Source organism: Geotrypetes seraphini, chromosome 4 (genome assembly GCF_902459505.1).
Source record: "Geotrypetes seraphini chromosome 4, aGeoSer1.1, whole genome shotgun sequence".
Lineage (NCBI taxonomy): Eukaryota > Metazoa > Chordata > Amphibia > Gymnophiona > Dermophiidae > Geotrypetes > Geotrypetes seraphini.
In genome coordinates, this window is record NC_047087.1 from 58459895 (window position 1) to 58485189 (window position 25295).

Sequence of the window (25295 nt, forward strand, 5' to 3'; positions counted from 1 at the left end):
CAATTGGGTTTTCAGGCTAGCCCTAATGAATATGCATGAAGCAAATTTGCATGCCTATCACTTCCATCATATGCAAATCTCTCTCATGCATATTCATTAGGGCTAGCCTGAAAACCCGATTGGCCTGGTGTTCCTCCAGGACAGGGTTGGGAATCACTGATCTAGAGGTCACAAATGAGTTTTGCCTCCTTGAACAAATTTATGTGCTGACTCATTCTTCTGAGTGGAGTGCTCCTGCTTCCAAGACCCTAATTTCCAGATGGATCCGTAGGCCATTTCATCAGCCTGCTTTCTTTGTGGTAAACAGTCTCCTGTTTCTGTTAAGATGCATTCTACCAGGAGTATGGCCTCCTCATGGTCCGATGCTAAGGCGATCTTCCGTGAGGAGATTTGTTGAGCAGTTCCTTGGTCCACTCTGCTTATGTTTGCCAAATTTACAGAGTAGATGTGGTGGCAAGACAGGACTCTGGTTTTTGGTACTCGATCGTGAAGGTCGGCACAGTCACTCCACCCTAATTTTTTGGGATTGCTTTTGTACGTCCCACTTGTCTAGAATTTCTCATCTATTTCACAGGAGAAAGAGATTATGCCCTTACCTTGATAATATCTTTGCCAGTAGATAGGTGAGACTTTCTAGATTCCCATACTGTCCTTCCTGTGCCTGCCTGCTGTCTCATTCTGCTTATGCTTCTCCAAGTTTGATTCTTGGATGCCAGTTAGTCCTTTGGGACCTTGAAGAATTCTGTATATATGTTCAAGGTGCATGCAGGGGTACTTGTGATTCTTTGATGCCTCTGTTGGCTGTTTATTGTTCTGATGTTTCCTGTTTGAGTAGAACAATTGATTCTTGAGAATGTTTCCATTGGTGACCCTACTTCACATACTGTCGACGGAGCTCTTTGTACTTGGGTACTAACTGCAGGTTGCAGCAGAGCTCTCAACGAATTACAGGAGGGTCAGAGAAAAAATCTGAAGTGGAGTCCTTCTCCAGATGGCTCGTGGCCATTGAACGATAACCCATTTGTCTAGAATGTCTCACCATGCCTTTGTTAACTGTTTGTTGTTCTGATGTTTTCTTTTTGAGCAGAACAGTTGATTCTTGAGAAAGGGTCACCAATGGGAACAACTTCACTTACTGTTGATGGAGCTCTTTGTACTTGGGTACTAACTACAGGTGGTAGCAGGGCTCTCAACGAAGTACAGGAGGGTCAGAGAAAAAATCCAAAGGGGATTCCTTCTGTAGATGGCTCGTGGGCATTGGGAGATAACCATTTGTGTAGAATGTCTCACCTATCTAATGGAAAATATATTATCAAGGTAAGGACATAATCACTTAAAAGTTAAAGGATTAGCATCCTGTTTAAGGTGCTGACAATTTTTAATTATGTGCATTCCTAATTTCTAAATATTATGAAACAATTCATATTCTTCAAAAACAAGCGGTATAATATTCTCACATGTAGGTTACTTCCAAGGAACCAGATACTGAGTCAAAAAATGTACTATCACTGTAAATATTTTGGGATTGCTGGTACCATGCATGAGCTAGTGCCTTCCCACCCAATATCAGCTCACCTGACCTGCAGTCCTTTGTTTTCCACGAAGCCGAGTAACTGTTCTCAGAGTTCTCCTCAGTGCATAAAATTTTTGTCTTTTCGGTACCTACTCTTTGTGTTTTTTCCTTCAGTTTTCTCATCACCCCCTTCCTGCCTGTTTCCATTGCAAGAGCATCAAGTATTTTGGGGGTTTTTAAATTCAAGCTCCTCAAGCCATTGATCCCTTTGACTATGTTGGTGGTTTTCTTCTCAATGTCCCGAGTGCATAACGGCTTCAAGCAGTGCACTTAATGTAATAGGACCATCTTGGGCACTGATCTGCACAACTGTTGTGTGCTGTGTCTTGGTCCTGACCATCGAGACATTTCATGTACCCTCTGTTTTCATATGCAGAAGAGGTTGCTTAAAGCTCCCAAACTTCAGTTTGAGAAGCTCTTCAGTAGAACTTCAGGGCTGTTGAGTATGGATGAAGACTCCAACATCCAACCTTGACCTTCGCCAGCATATGCAACTGGACCGACTACGTCGACAATGCAGGGCAGGGACTCTACAGCTTCATAGTCACTGCTACCAGCATCAGGGGAGCCTCAAAACTAAGAAGCACAAACATGCCACCTCTACCACACATGCATTGACATCTTCTAAAGGATCCACACCCTCAACACAATCCAAGTGTTAACGAACGGACGATTGTTCACCATCCCTTCAGCTGATGTCTCCTCATAGGTGTGCCTGGATGCACAGCAAACCTGCATCTACTGTACCCTTGCCAATATTGGTACCGGTGCTATCGTTCAAGGAGCAGGTTTGAGCCTTGCTCCAACAAGAGCTTGCTGAAGCACAATCATGCCACCTCTACCACACATGCATTGGCATCTTCTCAGGGGTCCATACCCTCAACGCAATCCAAGCATTGACAAATGGATGATAGTTCACCATCCCTTCGGCTGATGTCTCCTCATTAGCATGCCTCAATGCACAGCAAACCTGCATCTACTGTGCCCTTGCCAATATCGGTACTGGTGCCATTGTTCAAGGAGCAGGTTTGAGCCTTGCTCCAACAAGAGCTTGCTGTGCTACTGCAGTCACTGCTTGCACAGACCTCCTGCATCTACTTTACCAGCCTTAGTCCAGTCTGAAGATGTGTCTTGGCATCACTCCAAGCAATGCTCTCAACGTCGAGCATTGACACGTGGAAGACCGTGTATGCATGCATCATTCTCCAGAGAGCGTAGTCCGCCTAATTCTCTACAGATTCATTCTCCACTCGACAGTTTAATTCACAAATTTCCAGAAGAGATTACATTGATGAATGTGATTCTAATCTGAAACTACACTCTAGTTATAACCTCCCTGAGCTCTCTGCAGACAAATCTTAACAGGATACCATCTTACCCTTCTCCACCTCCTCCACGCCACAGATCTCCACCTGAAAGCTTACTTTTTACCAACTTTATGCAACAAATGGAACAACCACTCCCTATCAACAGGGAGTCTGATGAGGAGCCTATGGAAGCCTTAGACTATGAAAAATGGCGTAAGGACTTTATTAAAGTTTTACTCTATAAGCTTCTGAAAGAAGCACGCTTTAAGAACTGGGAGACTCCTCTAACCATTCCAGTGGCTCCTCATAAGCTAGATACCCTTTAGAGAATACAAACTTGTTGTGGCTTTGATAAGCCTCAGCTTCAACACCAGTCTCTAATGGTTGAGCCTGCCCTAAAGCATGCTAATAGCTCTCGCACATATGCTAGCACTCTACCAGGTAGAGAGGGCAGAACCTTGGATAAATATGACAGGCGTGTATTCCAGACATCTATGCTTGCTCCTAGAATACTGGACTACAATTTCTACATGACCTTTTATTTGAAATCTTTAATAAAAACAATTACCAAATTTTGAACAACATCTGTCAGACCAGCATAAACCTTTAAAACATCTGGTTAAAGGTTTGCGGGAAACCAGAAAATATATGGTTAGAGCTACTTTTGATGCCACCTCAAGCTGTACTGCAGGCTTGGCTCTGAATCTCTGACTTTGGACACTTCAGTCCAGGACTTACTATCCAACATTCCCTGTATAGGTGATGACTTCTTTGGGAATTGAATCAAGAGGCTACAGAAAAAATTAAGAAAACATAATGACTGCATGACAACTTTATTGAAATTTCAATCATCACAGACATCTCACTCATCTAGAAGATACTCAAACACTTCTAGACATTCTTCTTACTACAGCTCCAAGTGTTTATACCACCAGCCTTCCACGCATGCACACTCCGCTACCTAGAGATATCCAAGACAACAAAAATCACAGTCTTAATCTCATTCTAAACAACAGTTGTCTTTTTGACTCCCTTCTAGAGAGCATTGCAATGTCCCACTCATTCTCTGTCCAGATCTTCCAATAGGGGGTACTCCTTCACTTTTGCCATCATTGGACTCATAACATTGAACCAATGGGTACTCCAAGTAGTAATGCAAGGTTATGCTCTGTGCTTACTGCAAAAGCCTCCATTCTACCCCCCAAGAGAGTCTCTCTTTATTTCCCTCCAGACGACCCTCCTTCACCACAAGCTCTCAGCCTGTCTTCAGATAAATGCAATTGAAAAAGTTTCCCTGCAAGATAGGGGCCGAGAGTTCTATTCCAAGTATTTCTTGAAACCCAAAAAAGACTTGAGGTCTCTGCCCAATTCTAGACCTCCATGCTCTCAACAAATACTTAATGAAGGAAAAGTTTCACATGGTCTCTTGGGAAGCCTTCTTAACTACTATTGGAGAAAAACGATTGGCTCTGCTTTCTAGACCTCAGAGAAGCATACATTTGCATACTAGTCTTACCTGCCAACAGAAAATAACTCTCGCCATTTTCACTACAAGGTCTTACCCTTCAACCTGGCATCAGCGCCGAGAGTATTCACGAAATGTCTGGTAGTAGTAATTGCAATCCTTCACTCATAGGGGGGGGGGGGGGTTTCATGTGTTTCCTTATCTAGAGGACTGATTGATCAAGGTTTCATCGCAGCAAACTCAGCATGCCATCAACTTGACAGTTTGTCTGCTGGAACTCTTGGGATTTGCAGTGAGCTACCAGAAATTGCATCTCCAACCAACGTAGGCCTTAAAATTTATGGGAGCTTTTTTGGACATCACACAAGCTCGAGCTTTTCTGTCTCAACAGTGTGTCAAAAATCTTATCCACCTGGGTTGAAAAGTGTCCTCCCTACCATACACTACTACACGTTAGATGTTGCATCTTCTGGGTCACATGGCTTTGACTGTTCACATCACTCATCTACATCTCAGAGTACCCCAATGGACCCTCTCCTTTCAGTGGACACAGTCCACCAGGTCTCTTTCTCAACTAATACAGGTGTCCTCAGACCTTGATCACTCCCTACAGTGGTGGATCTTTCCAGAGGCCGCCTCTTCCAGCCTCCCCCTCCAAAAGCTTCTTGCCACAGACACTTCCATGTTAGAAACTAACTTGATGGCCTATACATGCAAGGTGTCTGGAATCCTCTCGAACAAGCTCTCTACATCAATTTCCTAGAACTCCAAGTAATTTGCAGTGCCTTCTGCACTTTTTTAAAATCATTTGCAGAATCAATAGTCCTCATTTGCTCCAATAATCAAATCGCCATGTTCTGCATGAACAAACAAAGCAAAATGATCTCACCCACTCTGCCAAGAAACAATAGAAATATGGACCTGGGCGATTGCCCGCAGTATACCTTGAAGGGAAACAGAACATCTTAGTAAACAAACTGAGCAGACTCCTTCAACCTCATGAGTGGTCTCTCAACATATCTGTCTTGCATCAGATATTACTAGATCAAGAGGACGGACCCCTGAAATTGAACTCTTTACAACCTCTTCCACTTTATTGCTCCAGACTCTACACTCCTAATCATCTAAAGTCGGATGCTTTTCTCCTTGACTGGCGAGAGATAATCCTCTATGCATTCCCTCCAATACTTCTCATTGGGAAAATTCTACTCAAACTTTGCCAAGATCGTGGCACAAAGATTATCATCATGCCCCATTGACCACCTCAACCACGGCACCTTCTCTTTCTACAGCTCAGTGTTTTGGAACCCATCACACATCATTTGTTTCTAGTATTACTCACACAGAACAAAGGCTTTCTTTCTCTCTCATTCCAATCTTTGCTCATTAGCAGTCACAGCATGGTATCTCTTCAAGGAGTAGATGCTTTCACCCTATCTGTACTAGTGTCTGCTATCATTGAAGCTTCCAGAAAACCTTCTACACAACAATTGTATTGTTTCAAATGGACTCAATTCATTGTCTGGTGTAATCACTAGATCCAATCACATGTCCTCTGCAATCAGTTCTTAATGATCTCCTTAACTTTTCTAATTCTCGGCTCAAGACTACTTCAGTGTGTGTTCATCTCAGTGCTGTTAGTGCCTTTCATTCACCATTGGACAAGAAACCATTGTCTGTATATCTTTTGGTCTCCAGATTCATGAAGGGCTTTTACCATACCAAGCTATGAGAAAGACCACTTTTGAACCTCTCTCAACTTCTTCCCTCATACATCTGTCTTGAAAAGTGGTCTTTCTCATAACCCTGACTTTTGCATGCTGGGTCAGTGAACAGACACTTACTGTATTTCAGATCCACCCTATACAGGATTCCGTCATGACAGGTTTGTTCTCCAAACACATCCAAAGTTTCTCCCAAAGGTTGTCTCCAAATTTCATCTCAACCAGTTCATAGTTCTACCTGTTTTCTTCCCAAGATCCCATTTTCACCTTTGTGAGGCAGCTCTTCGTACTTTGGACTGTAAATGTGCACTTGTGTACTACATGGATCGAACTGAGCCTCACAGAACTACTAGTCAACTCTTTTTGTCATTCAACCCTAACAGAACCAAGAGAACTTGGTTATCATACTGTATCCCTTCACATATGCTTAGGCTGAACTGATACTAGAGGGCCATGTCACAGCTCATAAGGATGAGATATGAAAACTTCAGTAGCCTATTTGCACTCTGCTTCTATTGAGGATGTTTGTAAAGCAGCCACTTGGTCCTCAGTCCATACTTTCACTTCTATTGCTGTTGGAGACTCATTCCAAATGGGATAGTTGGTTTGGGCAGGTAGTTCTGCAAAATTTATTCTCTTCATAAATGCCAACTTTCCCTCCAACCTTTTGGGTTTTGCCAGCTCAAGTTTGTTAATTGTAACTTTTCTTAGAGGCATGATCCTGACAGCTTGGGAGTCCAATATGTGAGAATATTATACCTGCTTGTCCTTGGAGAAAGCAAAGTTACTCACTTGTAGCAGATGTTCTCCAAAGACAGCAAGTATATATTCTCACAACTCGCCCACTTCCCCTAGTTGACTTCTTAACTTTCTTACTGAACTGCAGGTCCAGCGAGCCAACATCAGGCAGGAAGGTACTAACACATGCGTGGTATGGGCAGTCCTACCAGGTTCCATGGATTACATCACCCACATGTGAGAATAGATACCTGCTGTCCTCTGAAAATATCTGCTATAGGAGAGTAATTTTGCTGTATAGCTGTTTCAGGGTGAATTGAGATCAGTAGGAAAGTTGAATGCTATATATTTTTAACTTGTTGTTGACATTTTAATAGGGATGTGGAGGACCCTGAATATAAGCCGGCTCCAGCACTCTTTAAAGATGATTTGGAGGTACTGTTTACACCATTTATATTTAACCTCATTAACCATTCTAAAAACTGTTGATTTGAATGATGAAAATCCACTCTCCTTGCCTTGGCCTAAACTTTTCAGTGTCAAAGTACAACAAGCAGCAACCCTGTGGCAAATTCAAGTAAATCTCCCCAAGCCTCTGAATTATCTTGTCTTTAGAAATCAATTAATGTTTTAAGTGGCCTGTGTTTTAATTGAAGTAGCTAATAGATATTTTCTATACTACACGTTCCTAAATTGTAAAAAAACAAAACTATAGAACAGCACCTTTTACAACAAGATGATGGCAAGCCTAATAAGACCCATATTACCTACACAAATTACATACTATTTTGTGAGCAGTCACTACAAAATTTTGTTGAACTATCCCATTTACCAGACTGCCTTATCTGTTGTTTGCTGCAATTTTTAACACATTTTGAAAAGATTCAATAAAGTAGCATGTAAAATATATGGGTGACGTCATCCACGGAGCTTGGTATAGACAGTCCACAAGTGCAGTGTCACTTTAAAACTTGAAGACTGCCTGCCGCAGGCTCGTGAGACCATCAGTTCTTAGATTTCCGTGGAGCTGAAAAGCCATTTCTTTCCATTTCTCTCAGCGTACATATTATATGTACCTATTTAGGCGTAGTTTTTCTATGTACTTTTTGTGCATATGTTCTCGATTAATACTTTTGTGCCTTCCCGTTAATCCAGTTTCATTATTTTTTATCGAGTTTTTAGTTTGGGCCCTCAGTCCTTCTTAAGCCTGTCCTCAGGACAGGATCATCAAGACTTTATCGGTTTACAATCTACTCAATCTTCCCAAACCACTCAGTTCTGACCTTGCGTCAGTGGTTTTTCCTCTGATGTCCAAGGCTTTTAGTGGATTTAAGCGGTGTTCACAGGGCCATTTCTCTTACTAATCCACCTAGCTGTTGCATTCAGTGCCTAGGTTCTGATTACCATGATTTTTCTTGTCTGCTCTGTTTAAATTACAGAAAGATCACTAAAAGCCAGAAAATTACAGTTTGAAAAATTCACTATGTCTTTTTCTATATTAGAAATGGCAGGAATCTCCGATGCCAATCCTCAGCATCTGATAACTCCGGTACTGATGGCATCAACATGTCTATGTCAGTGGTTCCCAACCCTGTCCTGGAGGACCACCATGCCAGTCGGATTTTTGGGATAGCCCTAATGAATATGCATGAGAGAGATTTGCATATAATGGAGGTGACAGGAATGCAAATCTGCCCCATGCATATTCATTAGGGCTATACCAAAAACCCGACTGGCCTGGTGGTCCTCCAGGACAGGGTTGGGAACCACTGGTCTACGTCATCGGTGCTGCTTGCATCAGAGAAACCTGTAAAAAGGCTAAGAAGCATAAACACACTTCCCCCTCCAGGAATGTTTCAGTATCATCTCAAGCATCTTCACCATCGACGTGCACCAAGGAACCCACAGAACCCCCAGCCCCTCCAATCCCCCAGCTAGAAACACCGCCCCCCCCCCGCCTCAACCCATCTCCCCCATCCATACCAGCCAGCCATACAGAGAAAACAAGCCCATACCATCCATCTAACACACACATCCGTACCTACCCCCAAAGCCCCTGTACTGAAACCCCCCCTTCTGTAACAACCCCATGACTGTAATATCCCCCTCCCAGCACCCACAAGTCAAAAGGTACACACTGTTGCTTATCCCATAAGTCAATAACAAACCGCTTGCTTCGGGAGAGCAGTAAAAACGCACTTCACTAAAAATTGGCAGATTAAACACAGTACAAAATGTCTGAAGTGTAGCAGAAGAGAGGGGAATAAAGGTGCCATTCACCACCCCATCACACTATAACACCTCTAATCCCCACAGCTGAGGAACAGTCTCATAATACAGAACTCCCTACCGGCACACTCCGCAGACAGGACAAAACCACAGGTCCCCAGCCAGGCATGCTTCTCCCCTCGACCCAGGCACAACTAGGAAATCGGATCGTGCCAAGGGAGCTGGAATAAACCGTTAAAATGCTCTGGTTTGCTTACTTGCATTGGTCCAAGAAAAACTTCACCTTGGCCGGGGAGTCCATAAACAAAGTCTTATTGTCATGAACCACCCTCACCCGAGCCGGATTCTGCAAGGCAAATTTTATCCCCTGTTCAATTAACAGTGCAATATGGGGCCAACAAACATCTTGCTCCAAACACACGTGGCAAGAAGTCCTGAAAAAGGAGAAGCTTCTGCCCTTTGTACTCCAAACTTTCGCTGCCGGTAACGGGCCATATGGGAAGCTTTTTCAGCATAGTTAAAGATGCGGGTGATAACTGGCTGAGCCTTTACATTTGCCTCTCATAGTACTCCAATCCGATGCACCTGCTCCGCTTTAAGGCATGTACCCTCTACTTCCAGGCCCTGCTCTTTCGGCAGCCATGATTCCACCAGGTCCTAGAGTTCCTAATCCTTGACAGCCTCTGGGAGACCAATAATCCTGATATTATTCCTCCGTCTCCGGTTCTCCTGGTCATCTACACGATCAGCCAATACCTGCACTTGTTTTTCCAGAGACGCCATTTTCATGTTAAGAACTTCCATCAGATCTTCTGTCTAGAGACATGTTCCGCTTGCCCCGCCACACTCTCCTTTAAATCATCCAGAGCGGCATGCACTTTCAAGAGTTTATCATCAAGGATAGCAGTAAGAGTATGAGTTATTTCCTTGATAGTCGCCTCCTGCAGCTGAACAACTGGGCTAGGAGATGCCATTTTGCTTGCGAAAGCACTGCTGTGAGGTTTGGTGGGCTGCAGAGTTTTTGCAGGCATACCACCAAGCCAGAGGCAGAACAATGGTCGCTAGATCCCTCCAAGCAAGCAGGGGATCCCCACACCTCCTCCTGAGGCACAGGAAAGGTCGGAGAAGCAAGTTGGTGGGATATAGTAGCAGATATAAACGCAGACACTGAGGAGAGATGGTGACGGGCGTCCTCTCAGGTAGCTGCTATCACGTAACCCCTCACTTTTTACAACATTCTACCATGACAGGGTAGTTCTCCATACTCATCTGAAGTTCCTCCCTAAAGTCATCTTGGAATTCCATCTGAATCAAACTATAGTTCTACCTGTCTTCTTTCCAAGACTACATGCTCATCTTAGTGAAGCTGTACTCCACACATTGGACTGTACGCGAGCCCTCATTTATTACTTAGATTAGATTAAATCTCACAGAACTATTCAGCTTTTCCTGTCATTCAATCCAAACAGAATTGGAGCTCCTTTTACCAAGAGAACCATCTCAACATGGCTGGTGGATTGTATATCCTTTTGCTATGCTTGGGTGGGGTTGACACTCGAGGGCTGTGTCACTGCACACAAAATGTGAGCAATGGTGACTTTAGCTCACCTACATTATACTTCCATTGAAGACATCTGCAAGGCAGCCAACTGATCCTCAATCCATACTTTCACATCTCATTACTGTTTGCAGAATCATTCCAGAAGAGATAGTCTGTTTGGCTAAACAGTTTTGAGAAATTTATTTTCCATTTAGAAGTGAACTTCCCTCCAGTTCTATTGGGTTTTGTCATACTCATGTATATATCCATTATTCTCATCCAGACTCATGACCTTGCAGCTAGGGAGTCCATTTGTAAGAATATGCTGTCTGCTTGTGTTGGGATAAAGCACAGTTACAACCCTCTCTCCTCCCCTAGTTGATTTCTTAACTTTTTTACTGAACTGATGGTCCTGCGAGCCAGCGGCGGGCAGGAAGGCACGTGCATGGTGTGGGCAATCTTCAAGTTTTAAAGTGACACTGCATTTGCAGCTTCCATGGATGACGTCACCCTTATGTAAGAATATCTGCATTCTGTCCCTGGATAACATCTGTTACAGATAAGTAACTGTGCTTTATGTTCATATATACTTTACTGTTGTGTGTTTGATTAGGTCTTTCCTGTACATTATGGAGATCCTTTCTTTTTCAATTTTGTTTTCTTTTAATGTTAGCCGCTGAGAACTGTTGTAAGCTTCAGTGGGATATCAATTTTTAATCAACATAAACATAGTTCATAGCATAAACACTTTGCATTATTGAACTTGTTGTCCCTATTTATTTATGTTTAATTTTGACATGAGGCAAATAATATTTGAAAAATAAAAGGTTATTTAACTACATTGTCAACAAACATACCAGATCCTGAATATACTTTTAAGGTACAAGGTATTCAGATTTAAGCAATTTGTCATAGCTTACCCAAAATATTGTGTCATCTGTTTTTTGTTAACATTTAAAAATCTTCTTTCCCAGCAGTCCCATTCTAATACATTTGTTTTATCTTATATGTTTTTAATTAGGATGATGTATCTTCACCAGGTGATCTTATAATAGCAGATGGAGGTAAATGAGTATTGACATTCCATTTCTGTATTGTGCAATAGGCCATTAAAGTATCAAATATTCAGATAAGTAGGGATGTCAAAGAGGCAATGTTCACAAATCCCAGATGTAAAGGATTCTTAGTTATTGTACAGTGATGATGCTTAGTCTCCAGCCTTGAGTTATATGTATTTTAAGTTCTGGAAGTATCTATGATGGCTAGACTTAATGGGACCATAGATTATGAAATTTGGGAAAATGTAGAAAGGATGTAAAGGCTAGCTCCAGTTGAGATGGAAGCCCAAAATGCCAGATACTCATTAAATACTTTGAACTATGTCAGAATCCTTTTTTTCCTACTTTTTAAACTAGAGTCTTACGAGCAATGCCTAAAAACATTAATTGAAACTAGTCTTATGAGCAATGCCTAGAAACATTATCTTTATTTTTTCATTAGCATAAAATAGAAAGAAATTTCATAAATCAGGCCAAATTATTCTTGGTGGTCAACTATTGATAAAATTCTGGTCGGAGGCAGTTGCTTTTTTTAGCACAGTAAATCTATTATATGATGTAACTTGAGGGGTTTTAATGAATAATGGTTTCTGTTAATTTTACAAGAATGTGTACTTTGAATTTAATGTTAGTTTTCTCAACATGTTTTAGCAGAATTGAAGGGTGATAGGTAGCATTGGTAACTGAAGTCTTTCATTTATCCGCAGAGCAGTTACAGTATGATAGTGCACATCATTACATTGCCCTGCTTATAGGCTTTAGCACTTCTGCAGAGGTGAGGTTCTGCCTATAAGAGTGGAAGGAAAATTCAGCTCTGCTGATTCAGGGGCAGATTCTTAAATCAAAAATGTACATTTTTTAAATTTATTTATTTATATTTTAACACTTTATCAAGAGATACACTTCTTGTACAGAACTGAATAAGCTATACAATTGCTATCAAAGGAAATTAAATTTTTAAAAAAAGTAAAATTATTCACTTAATCAATATTTAAAGTCCCATATTGACAAGATCCAAGATTCTAATGAATGAATTTCAATAAAGAAAAAAAGGAAAACACATCCTATTCACAAAATAGGCGGTCAACTGTTAGTGAATACAGAAACAATTTCTTATTAAGTTGTTGTTAAATTTCCCCCTTCAAGACGCTTCATAGTTAAGAATCCTGACAGCTGAGAAGGTTCAAAAAATATATAGGTATTAGACTTGTATTTTTATAACACATTTACATGGGTATCGCAGAAGAAAAACAGCCCCCATTGCAGTCACCCCTGGTTTTAACAACAAAAATTGTTTTCTACGTCTCTGGGTTTCTTTTGTCACATCTGGAAACACTTGAATTTTTTGACCCAGAAATTCCTTATGTCTATTCTTGAAGAATAATTTCAAGATCCAATTCTTGTTAGGCAACAATACTACTGTGACCAACAAAGTAGCTGGTTTAACTAATTCTTTCAAAGAGGTATCCAACAAAGTTGATACCGTATTTTCGCGGATATAACGCGCACCGTTGTAAAACGCGCACAGGGGTATAGCGCGCATAAATCACGAAGATATGTAAAAAAACTTTTCTATACCGCGCTCAGGCATATAACGCGCATGCTGCCCGACTCTCCTCTGGCCACCCCGACTCTCCTTTCGCTCTTCCCGACTCTCCTCTGGCCACCCCGACTCTCCTTTCGCCCTCCCCGACTCTCCTCTGGTTGCCCCGACTCACCCTGACTTTCGGTGCACTGCCCCGCCTCTCCGTGCGCTGTCCCGACTCTCGTTCACCTGCCCTGACTTTCCGTGCACTGCCCCGCCTCTCCGTGCGCTGTCCCGACTCTCGTTCACCTGCCCTGACTTTCCGTGCACTGCCCCGCCTCTCCGTGCGCTGTCCCGACTCTCGTTCACCTGCCTTGACTTTCGGTGCACTGCCCCGCCTCTCCGTGCCTGTCCCCCTTGAAGTCCTGTCCCCCCTTGAAGGTCTGCCTGTCCCCCCCTTGAAGGTCTGCCTGTCCCCCCTTGAAGTCCTGTCCCCCTTGAAGGTCTGCCTGTCCCCCTTGAAGATCTGCCTGTCCCCCCTTGAAGTCCTGTCCCCATCCTGAAAGCCTGATGCCCCCCCTCGACGTCCGATTCTTCTCCCCCCTCGGCAGGACCACTCGCACCCCCACCCCGAAGGACCGCAGACTCCCCGACAATATTGGGCCAGGAGGGAGCCCAAACCCTCCTGGCCACGGCGACCCCCTAACCCCACCCCGCACTACATTACGGGCAGGAGGGATCCCAGGCCCTCCTGCCCTCGACGCAAACCCCCCTCCCCCCCAGCCGACCCGCGACCCCCCTGGCCGACCCCCACGACCCCCCCCACCCCCCTTCCCCGTACCTTTGGAAGTTGGCCGGACAGACGGGAGCCAAACCCGCCTGTCCGGCAGGCAGCCAACGAAGGGATGAGGCCGGATTGGCCCATCCGTCCTAAAGCTCCGCCTACTGGTGGGGCCTAAGGCGCGTGGGCCAATCAGAATAGGCCCTGGAGCCTTAGGTCCCACCTGGGGGCGCGGCCTGAGGCACATGGGCCAAACCCGAGCATGTGTCTCAGGCCGCGCCCCCAGGTGGGACCTAAGGCTCCAGGGCCTATTCTGATTGGCCCACGCGACTTAGGCCCCACCAGTAGGCGGAGCTTTAGGACGGATGGGCCAATCCGGCCTCATTCCTTCGTTGGCTGCCTGCCGGACAGGCGGGTTTGGCTCCCGTCTGTCCGGCCAACTTCCAAAGGTACGGGGAAGGGGGGTGGGGGGGTCGTGGGGGTCGGCCAGGGGGGTCGCGGGTCGGCTGGGGGGGAGGGGGGTTTGCGTCGAGGGCAGGAGGGCCTGGGATCCCTCCTGCCCGTAATGTAGTGCGGGGTGGGGTTAGGGGGTCGCCGTGGCCAGGAGGGTTTGGGCTCCCTCCTGGCCCGATATTGTTGGGGAGTCGGCGGTCCTTCGGGGTGAGGGTGCGAGTGGTCCTGCCGGGGGGGGGATGGATCGGACGTCGGGGAGTCGGCCGGGCAAGAGGGCTTGGGCTCCCTCTTGCTCCGATCGTGGATGCGGGTGCGGGTGGGAGCGCGTGCGAGCGGTCGTTCGGGGTGGGGGTGCGAGCGGTCCTGCTGGGGGGGTGAATCGGGCGTCGGGCGGGGTGGGAACTGTTTAAAAACTTTTGTATACCGCGCTCAGGCATATAACGCGCGAGGGGTATGCGCGGTACGTAAAAACCACGTATAACGCGCGCGTTATATCCGCGAAAATACGGTAAGTCCATCTGTTGATTCTGATCTTGATGTGGATGTTGTTGCCCCTCTTGATCTTTTATTGGAAGATAATACATTTTTGATAAAGGAGGAAACAGTTTTTCTGATATATCGAGAATTTCATGAAAATATTTTTTTTAACATTTCTTTAGCTGATATTGAGTAAATTTTAGGAAAATTTAAAATTCTAAGATTATGTACTCGACTATTATTTTCCAATATTTCCATCTTTCTTCTCAAATTCAAATTATCTCTAATCATAGTGGATTGTATCTGATTAACTTACTCAGTTGACACCCATCTTTTTGAGAGTATATGAATATATGATATTTTTATGTATACACAGATGGTCAAATGGTGGAAGGAGACAAGATTTATTGGCCAACTCAATCTGCATTAACAACACGTTTGCGACGGCTTATTACTGCCTTTCAACGTACCAGCAAGAATCGACAGACCCAACAGGCATTTCCTGTGCAGGCCAGTGTCATGCAGCCCCTGTATGAAAAATCAACTCTGAATTCCAAAGTGGCTGCCAAAATTGAGAGACAGCAAAGGTATTTCTTAATTTGTTCTGTATATTTTGTGGTTGATGAGAACTGTCCTCTGATTTCCACTTGTCTTCCTACAAATGAGAGAGTAGGAGCTAGTCTTTTTTGCTTGTGTTTGTTTTTTCTCTAACTTCAGTATTTTTGCAGCTTCAAGTGTTCATGCTGCAGAGGTTCCCCGCGGGGACAGCTCTGGCTGCAGGAGATCGCAGACTTTACTAACAAAGTCTGCTTTCAGAGGGTTGGCTGCAGTGCTCCAACCTGGATAGCCTGTGTTCATAAATTGGGGCTCAGGGACCATTCTTTTGGTAGCGTTGCTCTTCCGCTACTGGGTGTGAGCGCAGAATGCATGGGTTTGTGATGGTTTTTCCAGGATTGGGGCCTTTGTATAAATTAATTATACAAGTTGGCTGCAGTGATCTAACCTGGATAGCCTGTATTCACAAATCAGGGCTTAGGGACCATTCTTTTGGGAGCGTTGCTCACCCCCAGGCTCTTCCGTTAGTGGGTGTGAGCACAGGCTGCATGGCTCCATGGTGGTTTATCCAGGATCAGGGCTGACTTAGTTCCTCCACCCATTTGCGTACACGGATTTGCGTATCCAGGTGAGGTGGAGATCTCTGGCCGGTGCGTTTGGGCCTGAGAGGCAGTCAGAAGAATGGCAGTCCAGGTCTCAGGGCTTAGAGGCAGAGATCTCCCTGTAAATTGTTTCAGCTTCTGTCTTGCAGCTCCCAGCACACAGCACGGCACAGTGAGTAACAGGCCTACAGCCTACAGATTTTGGGGTGTCTCTAAATTGGAATTTTAAGTGGTTTGGGTGGGACATAGCCCTAGGTCTTCCCACCTCAAAAATCCTAAAATTGCTGTGTTTTAGGGGTCGTTGTAGTTTCCTGGGCAGTTTTATTAGTAAAATTGCTCCCACAGTGGCCATCTTGGATTTTCCAGATCTGAATTTAAAGCTTCTTTCTGTCTCTACAAGCTTCGTTTTCGTAAGAAAACACATCAGATGTACTCAGGGCAGGATACTTCAGATTCATGCCTTGTTTGTAGTGGATGGTTGATAGACGAGCATCCATGTACCACATGCCACGTGGCACGTGAGGAGGGGTGTAGTGGTGTCTTCTTTTGCCTTGTCTTCCCCTTCGGGGGGAGTGGTTCTACTGCTCAGTCCATCAGAAGCCAATCCAATCTTTCCAGAGGTTTGCTTTTTCAAACACCCCCCTCACCAGAAGATTCTCACGACATATTCGACAACCTATGCTTGGGGAGCTCACCTAGATGGTCTCCTTACTCAAGGTCATTGGTCTGCCACAGATCGTCGTCATCACATAAATCTTTTGGAACTCAGAGTGATTTTCAATGCTCTCAAAGCTTTTCAACATCTTCTTCAAAATCATCATTGTCATCCGTATAGCCAATCAAGTAGCTATGTACTACCTGAACAAGCAAGAAGAACAGGGTCTCTGGGTCTCTTCTCCTTTGCAAAGAAGCTCAAAAGATTTGGAATTGGGCAATTTTTCTAAAAGTTGTGTTCATTCATGGAGAGAAAAATTCACTGGCTGACAAATTAAACCGCATTCTGCAACCTCACGAATGGACGCTGAACTCAGCAGCTCTCCATCAAATTTTTTCTCAGTGGGGAACCCCTCAAGTAGACCTTTTTTGTGTTTCCCCACAACAACAAGCTGGCCCAGTTCTGTTCCAGACTATACTCTCCTCATCGCCTGAAGACATATGCTTTTCTCCTGAACTGGGCGAACAAGTTCCTCTATGCATTCCCTCCATTTCCACTTATTCTCAAGACACTTGTCAAACTCAAACAGGAATCTGCCATCATGATTCTGATAGCTCCTCGGTGGCCCTGACAACCTTAGTTCTCCCTTCTACTTCAACTCAGCATCAAGGAGCCACTTCATCTGCCAGTATTTTCTTCTCTTCTAACACAGAGTCATGATTCTCTTCTTCATCTCAACCTGTAGTCTTTGCACCTGACAGCTTGGTACCTCTCGGGATGTCAGAGAGATTTTAGATGCTTCCAGAAAATGAGCCAAAAGACAAAATTATATTAAAAAATGGACTAGGGTTTCTGCTTGATGAAATCTTCATCACCAGGAGCCACAGTCTACCTCCTTGTCTTTGATTCCGGTATCTATTCCATTTATCTCAATCTGGCCTCAAATCCACCTCCATTAGAGTCCATCTCAGTACGATTGTTGCTTTTCATCAACCATTAGATGGAAAACCTCTCTGCTCATTCTGTGGTTTCCAGATTTATGAAAGGACTTTTCAGTGTCAAACCGCCTTTCAAACCAAGTCCAGAAGTTTGAGATCTCAGTGTTGTTCAACTGATGAAGCCTCCATTTGAACCAATGTCTATGGCTCATCTTAAGTATCTCTCTTGGAAAGTAGTTTTCCTCATTTCTTTCATGTCTGTTCGCAGAGTAAGTGAACTTCAAGCATTGGTATCGGACCCACCATTTACAGTATTCCATCATGATAAGGTGGTACTCCGCACCCATCCAAAATTCTTACCCAAAGTTGTTACTGAATTTCATATCAATCAATCGATTGTTCTCCCAATGTTTTTTCCCAAGCCTCATTCTCAACTTGGAAAAACAGCTTTTCATTCTCTGGGCTGCAAAAGAGCATTGGCATACTATTTGCAATGAACTAAATCGCACAACTTTTTATCTCCTTTTGAAAGGTCACTTGGACACACAAAGTCAGAGGCGTGAAGAAAGTACAAGAGGTTTATTACAGAATGCATGCTGGACCCCTGAGCTCCAAGCTGGCTCAGAAGTGCCGAAACCAGGAAGTTACAGAGATATTTATTCATTTTTCTGGCTATACAACTGAATTCTAGAAAAAGCTTTTCACGTGTTACTTTTCTTAACACTCATTGGTTCTAAGCTCACACTAGCAGGTCACTAGCAGGACACTTACCTAACTCTTACAGTTCTAAATGTTAAATGTACAGAAGGGCAGGGTACATCATGGCTCAAACTCTTATCTATTTAGCTTACAATGTGGTAAGGTAGGGACATACATTTTAGGCAGATGAGGTCAATAGATTGTACACTGTTTTCAGCTATGTAGGCCAGAGCAATATTTTAAACAACAGTTAACCATTTCATGACCCTACACTTTGATCCAAACAAATTGGGGCATTCTGTTTCCAAAAGGATGATTTCCAACTGGTTGGCTGCTTTTTGTTATGCTCAGGCTGGGCTGCAACTTGAAGATAAAGTCATGGCCCACAAGCTTTTCTCCGCTCTACTTCAAGTGATGAAATATGCAAAGCTGCTACTTGGTCCTCGGTTCATACCTTCACTTCTCATTACTGTCTGGACTCCTATTCCAGACAGGATGGACATTTCGGCCAAGCAGTATTACAAAATTTTTTTCCTAATAGCCAATTCTTCCACCATTCCATCTCTGGTTAGCTTGGAGGTCACACATATGTGAGAATATGTTGCCTGCTTATCCTGGGATAAAGCATAGTTACTCACTGTAACAGGTGTTATCCAGGGATACCAGGCAGATATTCTCACAACTTACCCCCCTCCACTGGTTGGCTTCCTAGCTGGCTATCTGAACTGTGGAGACGCGTGCCTATGTCAGACGGGAAGACACTTGTGCATGCGCAATGCAGTCAGTCATGAACTTTCTTAAGTTCTTAAAGTGCAAGAGCGCTTTAGCAGCTGTCTGTACCAGGGTTCTGTGGATGACGTCACCCATATGTGAGAATAATTGCCTGCTGTCCCTGGATAACACCGGTTACGGTAAGTAACTGTGCTATTTCTGCTTCGGACTTTGCCGGTGTCTATTTTGGGACCTCTTCTTCTGTATGTAAGATTAAGTAGAGATGTTATTACAGGAGCGGTCGTTTCCTTTTCTCTTTCCCCTTGGGAGGGTTCCCTTGCCCTTTCTTGTTAAACTTAGTAGATTGGCTCTTAGTTACTCATGTGACTGATTTATTGTTTACGGTTTGCTTGTTAATTGTTCATTAATTATTATTCTATTCCCTAAGTTTCAGAGCAGAATGTTTGTTGCCAGGGAAGTTCCTCGTGCCTCTCCTTCTCCTTATTTTTCATTGAAGTTCAATTGCTTTGGTACCAGCTGAGAAAGGAGCTGTTCTCCATTGCAGAAGAGGAGGATTTCACGTTCTTAAATGTGCTAGCCTTCTGCAGTTTCACGGGAAGTAGGAATTAGCTAAATTATTGACTCCTGTGTATCTTAACAGAAACCAGATTATCGAGGTAAGAACCTAATCTGTCAATCTGGTTGCCAAGCCACATGTTTTCTTCCTCTTTTTTTCTGTTGAAGACAGCCTAGGGCAGGGGTAGGCAATTTCGGTCCTCGAGATCCGGAGCCAGGTCCGGTTTTCAGGATATCCACAATGAATATTGTAACCCGCAGGCTCCGGGCAATGTGTCCAGGACTGTGGGAACAAGGATTATCCCCTTGTGAGCCGTGAAAGGCCACACAAGGAAGGAAAAAGCAAACCACTTTAGAATAAGGATTTTGCCCACAAGTCAGGTAAGTCTTTCATGAAAAACCAGGACTGGATTTATTAAAGTTGCCAAACAGTGAAACCAAAACATAAATAATTTGTCAGGACTTTTCACCAAGCAATCCAGTCTTTTCAAAAAACAAAACTCAATTTCAAAATCATACACAATAAAGTTTCAAACTCAAATAGCAAAAGGGCTCTGTATTTATCAATGAGCCTTAGCTTCAAAGTTCTTTCAAAAAGAAAAACTAACAAAAAGAAAACAGTCTCTTCCCTTTGATAGTAAACTTGGACTACTGTCAGTGACACAGCACTGCACTCCTTCAGCAATTGAAAATGCTAACCAGGTGATGTGCTCCACGAGTTGTAATACTGCTACAAAATAGAGCCCTCTATCCCACCTCAAAACGTGGGGCTAAATCCCCCACCACACTGGCTGGATAAAGTGTAACACCAAAAGATTAACAAATGTCAGTTTTACAGTCTCATCCTCCTGTGCTTCTCTGCTTCAGTTTTCAGCAGGGAAAAAAACACAGCCTCAAAAGAAAAAAACAAAACCCCAAAACAGTTCACTGTCCAAAGCATAAGTAATTGAGATACTCTTTAGGCAGATTTTGTACTTGCCTTGGAGAGACACACTTCCATGGGTTGATAATCTGATTGAACCTCTGTGCCTGGTTCTAATCCCAACTCCATAGCTTGTGAAACTTCAGAGAGGGCAGGAGTCATCTCAGTCCCAGCTTCAACAATCTCCATGCATTCCGGGGTTTGTTGGTCCTGCAGAGCTCTTAGTCCTGAGCTAGGCTGCCAGTACTTTTCTTGTGACTGTTCTCCACCTCTCCAATTCTCCCTCTGCCTTTCCAACCTCTCAGACCTGAGATTAAGGAACTTGCAACCCCGCCCAGCCTTCCCAGGTGCAAAGCATTTCCGGTCACCAGACCTGGGAAGTTGAGGGGGAGGGGAAGTCTGTAGCTCAACCCCTAAGCTCCCTCTGCTGGCTTTAGTAGGAATAGCAGGCAAAAAGGGAAACTGCTCTTTAGCTTGAGCAGAATGGGCACTAACTGCTCCAGGCATAGGCCTTATTCTAGGGCCAGTCCTAGCAGGCCTACCTCGCATACCACAATATGTATGAGATGGATTTGCATGCACTGCCTACTTCAGATGCAAATCTATCTCATGCATATTTATTGTGGATATCCTGAAAACCTGACCTGGCTCAGGCTCTCGAGGACCGGAATTGCCTATCCCTGGCCTAGGGGATCTGTGAATGAGGATTCACAATCCTGGTTTGTCCCTGGAGAAAGTAGTTACTTAAACCTGTAACAGGTGTTCTCCAAGGTCAGTAGAACTTGAATCATCACCACCCTCCTCAAAGAGTTGTATTCCCTTTTCCTTTAGCTATTAATAGACCAAGGAGATCCTGCATGACAACAGTGGGGAGGAATGGGTGTGCCCAAATGCTCCTAGAAAACATCATTAGGTTACTGTTTCCTAAGCAGGGCTCCATCAGTGATATCCCTCATGGTGAGAATTAAAGTCCTATTGTCCTCAGAGTGTGCCAGCTACAGGATAGTAACTTTGTTGTTTTGCTTATTTAGCAGAAAGTCAATAAGTGTCTTTGTGTAAAAAAGTATGTGAACTCTTCATTCAGTAGCTGGTGGCACCTTCTTGAGCAGCAATATTGCAACTAAATTTCCTGTAACTGCTGATTAGTGTTCCATACAGAATTGTTTCAGCTATGTAATATTTGAGGATTTCCTTGCATGAACAGTGGCCACAGTGGGATTAATTTAAGAATAACTATTTTAAGATTTTGATTTGTGATGTTTTTCCTAATGTTTTATATTTGTATTTTTGTAAACCACCTTGTTGTAGATGGTATATAAAATAAACAAACTCACTTTTGTCTAGCTACTGGATTTCAATAGGGTTTAAGTCAGGACTTTGTCTTGGACAATCCAACATACAAAATCTCTTCAGCCATTTGTTACTAGTTGAACAGTGACTCCTGACATTACAGTAGGGTTGACAAAAAGCTAGGAGTTCCCACTTGCATTGCTAATGAATTCTGCTTGTCTTTGGAACAAGCAGAGTAGCTTACAAATTATAGGTATTTTCCAAGGAGCAGGATCATCAAGTACACATTTCCACCTTCTTCCCTTTGGAGTTGGTGGTCTGAGTTTTTAAATAAGAGTGAGAGGGTGGTTTGAGAATTTCTTTACATATTTGGAAAGGTTTCCAGGGCCTTTTCAAGATTATCAGAAAGCCTAATTTTTTTCTGTCCTTGCATTAATGCCTTTTGGAAATCAATTTGGTCCCAAATTAATTCTTTGTTAGAGAATTATGTTGCCTTAACTTATGATACCATTTTATTTGGAACATCAATGAGATTAAAGAGCCAAATTTCAGCAACTAATAATAAATTATTATTAATACTAGTCGTTAAGCCCGTTACATTAACGGGTGCTAGAATTTATGTCTGTCTATATTTTTCTTTCTGTCTCTTTCCTCCCTCCATTTCCCTGTGTAGCGCTGTCTCTGCTTTCTTCCTCAGTCTGCACTCTCAAGCTGTAACATTACTGCTTAGCTTTTTCTCCCTGCAAGCATCTCTGCTCTCTTTCTCATCCCCAGTCTCTTTGCTATTTTTCTCTTCTTGCAGGGGTCTCTGCTCTCCTTTCTCTATATGTTCCTGATTCCTGCAAACTTCTGTTTTCTCTGTATGCTCTTGATCCTGTGTTTCCCTGTAGGTGTCTTTTCCCTTTTTTTTATTCCTTCTTCATGTATGGTTGATTTATTAAAAGTTTTTTTATTTTTCCTATTTGTTGCATACCTGTCTCCTTGGCCGCTGTATGTTTCTATTTTTTTTGCTTTGTGTGTTTGTTTGTGTTTTTTTTGCTGATTGTCTACTTGGTCGCTGTCAGTCTGTCTGTCTCATTGGCTGCTGTATGTCTGTATGCCTTTTTTTCAGTCTAACTCCTTGGCCACTGTATGTCTGGAAGGTTTTTTTTTCCTGAATTTATCCTTGGGCATTGTATTTTTTATTTTTTTCTGTTTGTCTCCTTGGCTGTTTGTATTTTTTTGCTGTCTCTCTGTCTGTCTACTTGGACGCTGTATGTAAGTATGTCTGTCTCCTTGGCTGCTGTATGTCTGTTTGTCATTTTTTTTCCTGTGTCTCTCTCTCCTTGTCCTCTGTGTTTTGTTATTTTTTCAATCTGTCTCTTTAGCCCCCTGTCCTTCTGTGAGTGTCTGTGTGTCTCTCTCTCTCTCCTTGTCCTCTGTGTTTTGTTATTTTTTCAATCTGTGTCTTTAGCCCCCTGTCCTTCTGTGACTGTCTGTGTGTCTCTCTCTACTTGTGCACTGTTGTTTGTTTGTTTTTTTTCAATCTCTCTTTAGCTCCTGATCCCCTCTCACTGACCCTTGCGCGACTGCATGTAATTCTGGTTAGGTTTCCATGGTAACCCTGCTCGCGGGTCTGTGAGTGTAGGGCCGTTTTGTCGGGTCTGGCGGCGCCGGGTGGGGAAGAGTCCTGGCTCCTTTTTTGGTTTGGGCCCGTGCAGAGGGGCTCAACAGCGCACAACCACCTTTCCTTCCCTCCCTCCATCAGGTGCAGTGCAGCTCCACCAATGTTAAAAGCAGCCGCGTCGAAATCGGAGCCCTGCCACTGCCGTAGCACTTTCCTCTCTGCCTTGGTCCCGCCCCTTCTCTGACATATGGGACCGCGGCAGAGGGAACGTGTTACGGTGGCGGCAGGGCTCCAATTTCAAAGCAGCTGCTTTTAACATAGGCGAAGCTGAACTGTACCTGATGGAGGAAGGGAAGGAACGGTGGGGCAAATTTCAGCAACGGCAGGAATTGTTTGGCGGACCAAGCACCGGTTGTTGCGGGAGGGGAGGGGGGGTGGAGTCGGCGACGTGCAGGCTGCTGTGAACAGGAGCGGCAGCAGCGGCAGGACCATGAGGCGGGAGTGAGTTGTTCGCCTTCCCCTATCTGGGGAAAGCGCCGTGCCGAGCAGAGGCGTGAAGGCGGGAGTGAGCTGTTCGGCTTCCCCTATCTGGGGAAACCGCCGTTGCGAAAATGGAGGGAAGTGCCGCGTTGTTAAATTTGTCAGCTTTGCGTGGGGCCGTAGTAAGAGCGGGGCATGCTGCACTCTTGGCGGCCACGGACATACGGATCATGGAAGCATGCGGATAAGAGTGCGCATGCGCCGCCTACGGTTTTATTATATAGATTGACAGGAGTTGCCATTCAGCACATTACCAGAAATTGGAAGGATTATACAAGACTTAATTATACCTTTTGGTGGAATTCTGTATGTCATATATATAAGATGGAAAGAACCATTGCTTTACACAATGGAAATTATACTAATTTTAAAAATATTTGGAGACCATTGATTGTATATTTGAATGATTAGACACCTTTATCTATAAAAGTATTATTAATGAAGGGTGGGGATATATAGTATGTGACTTGATTAAGTTCATTGTTATTGTTGGGTGGGATGGGAGGGGAGAGGGGGGTATTTATGTATTTAAGACATTATTGGTTAAGATTTTCAAGTGATTCATATGAATTATTTGTTATAATATTGTTGAATGATTTGAAAATGAATAAAGAATTGGAAAAAAAAAAAAATAGAAAGCCTGTCTGTGTTGGCACTTTTGAATGACATCAAAATGCTTGATAGGAAATCAGGATTTCTAGATAGGTAGATGCAGTTGAAGGGGTTAATGACCCAGTTCAACCGAAACCAGTTCCAGCGAGGACTGTTAAGTTCAGAGAAGCAAAGGAAAACTGCCAAATAAAAGAAAACTATCATAATTTTGCTGCTGTTTTTCAATTTAACCTTTTTTTTATTTTTCCTCTCCAGATGGACAAGGAGAGAAGAAGCTGATTTTTATAGAGTGGTATCCACTTTTGGAGTAGTGTTTGATCCTGATAGGGGACAGTTTGACTGGACAAAATTCCGAGCTATGGCAAGGCTCCATAAGAAAACGGATGAAAGCTTAGAGAAGTATTTATATGCATTTATGTCCATGTGCCGAAGAGTCTGCCGTCTTCCTTTCAAAGAAGGTTTGTAGGGTCTTGGTGTCCATTTTTGTTTCACTTTCACTGTTTTAGTCTCATTCTCTGCTAAATGTCTTTATGTTTGACACATAGACTAGAGTAGAATGTTATGTCTAAAGTGCAGAAAATAGGTAAACATCCAAGTTTGATATGTTGTAGTTCTTATTTACATTTGCCACCTTCTTCAGCTATGATGCCCTTTCCTGTTAATAATAAGAATAAAAGGGGCATTTCTTAAAAGGCCTCATTGTTCTACACCTGTGTTTC

The 25295-nt window shown here is 43.6% G+C and overlaps 1 protein-coding gene across 1 annotated transcript in view; it reads left to right on the forward strand.

The window, feature by feature from the left end:
* CHD9 (chromodomain helicase DNA binding protein 9) overlaps positions 1–25295 on the forward strand; it is a 499652-nt gene that overhangs the window by 391800 nt on the left and 82557 nt on the right. Inside the window, 4 exon segments of the mRNA XM_033940083.1 lie at positions 7185–7242; positions 11598–11640; positions 15247–15457; positions 24832–25034. Of these exon segments, the coding sequence (XP_033795974.1) occupies positions 7185–7242; positions 11598–11640; positions 15247–15457; positions 24832–25034 (515 nt within the window).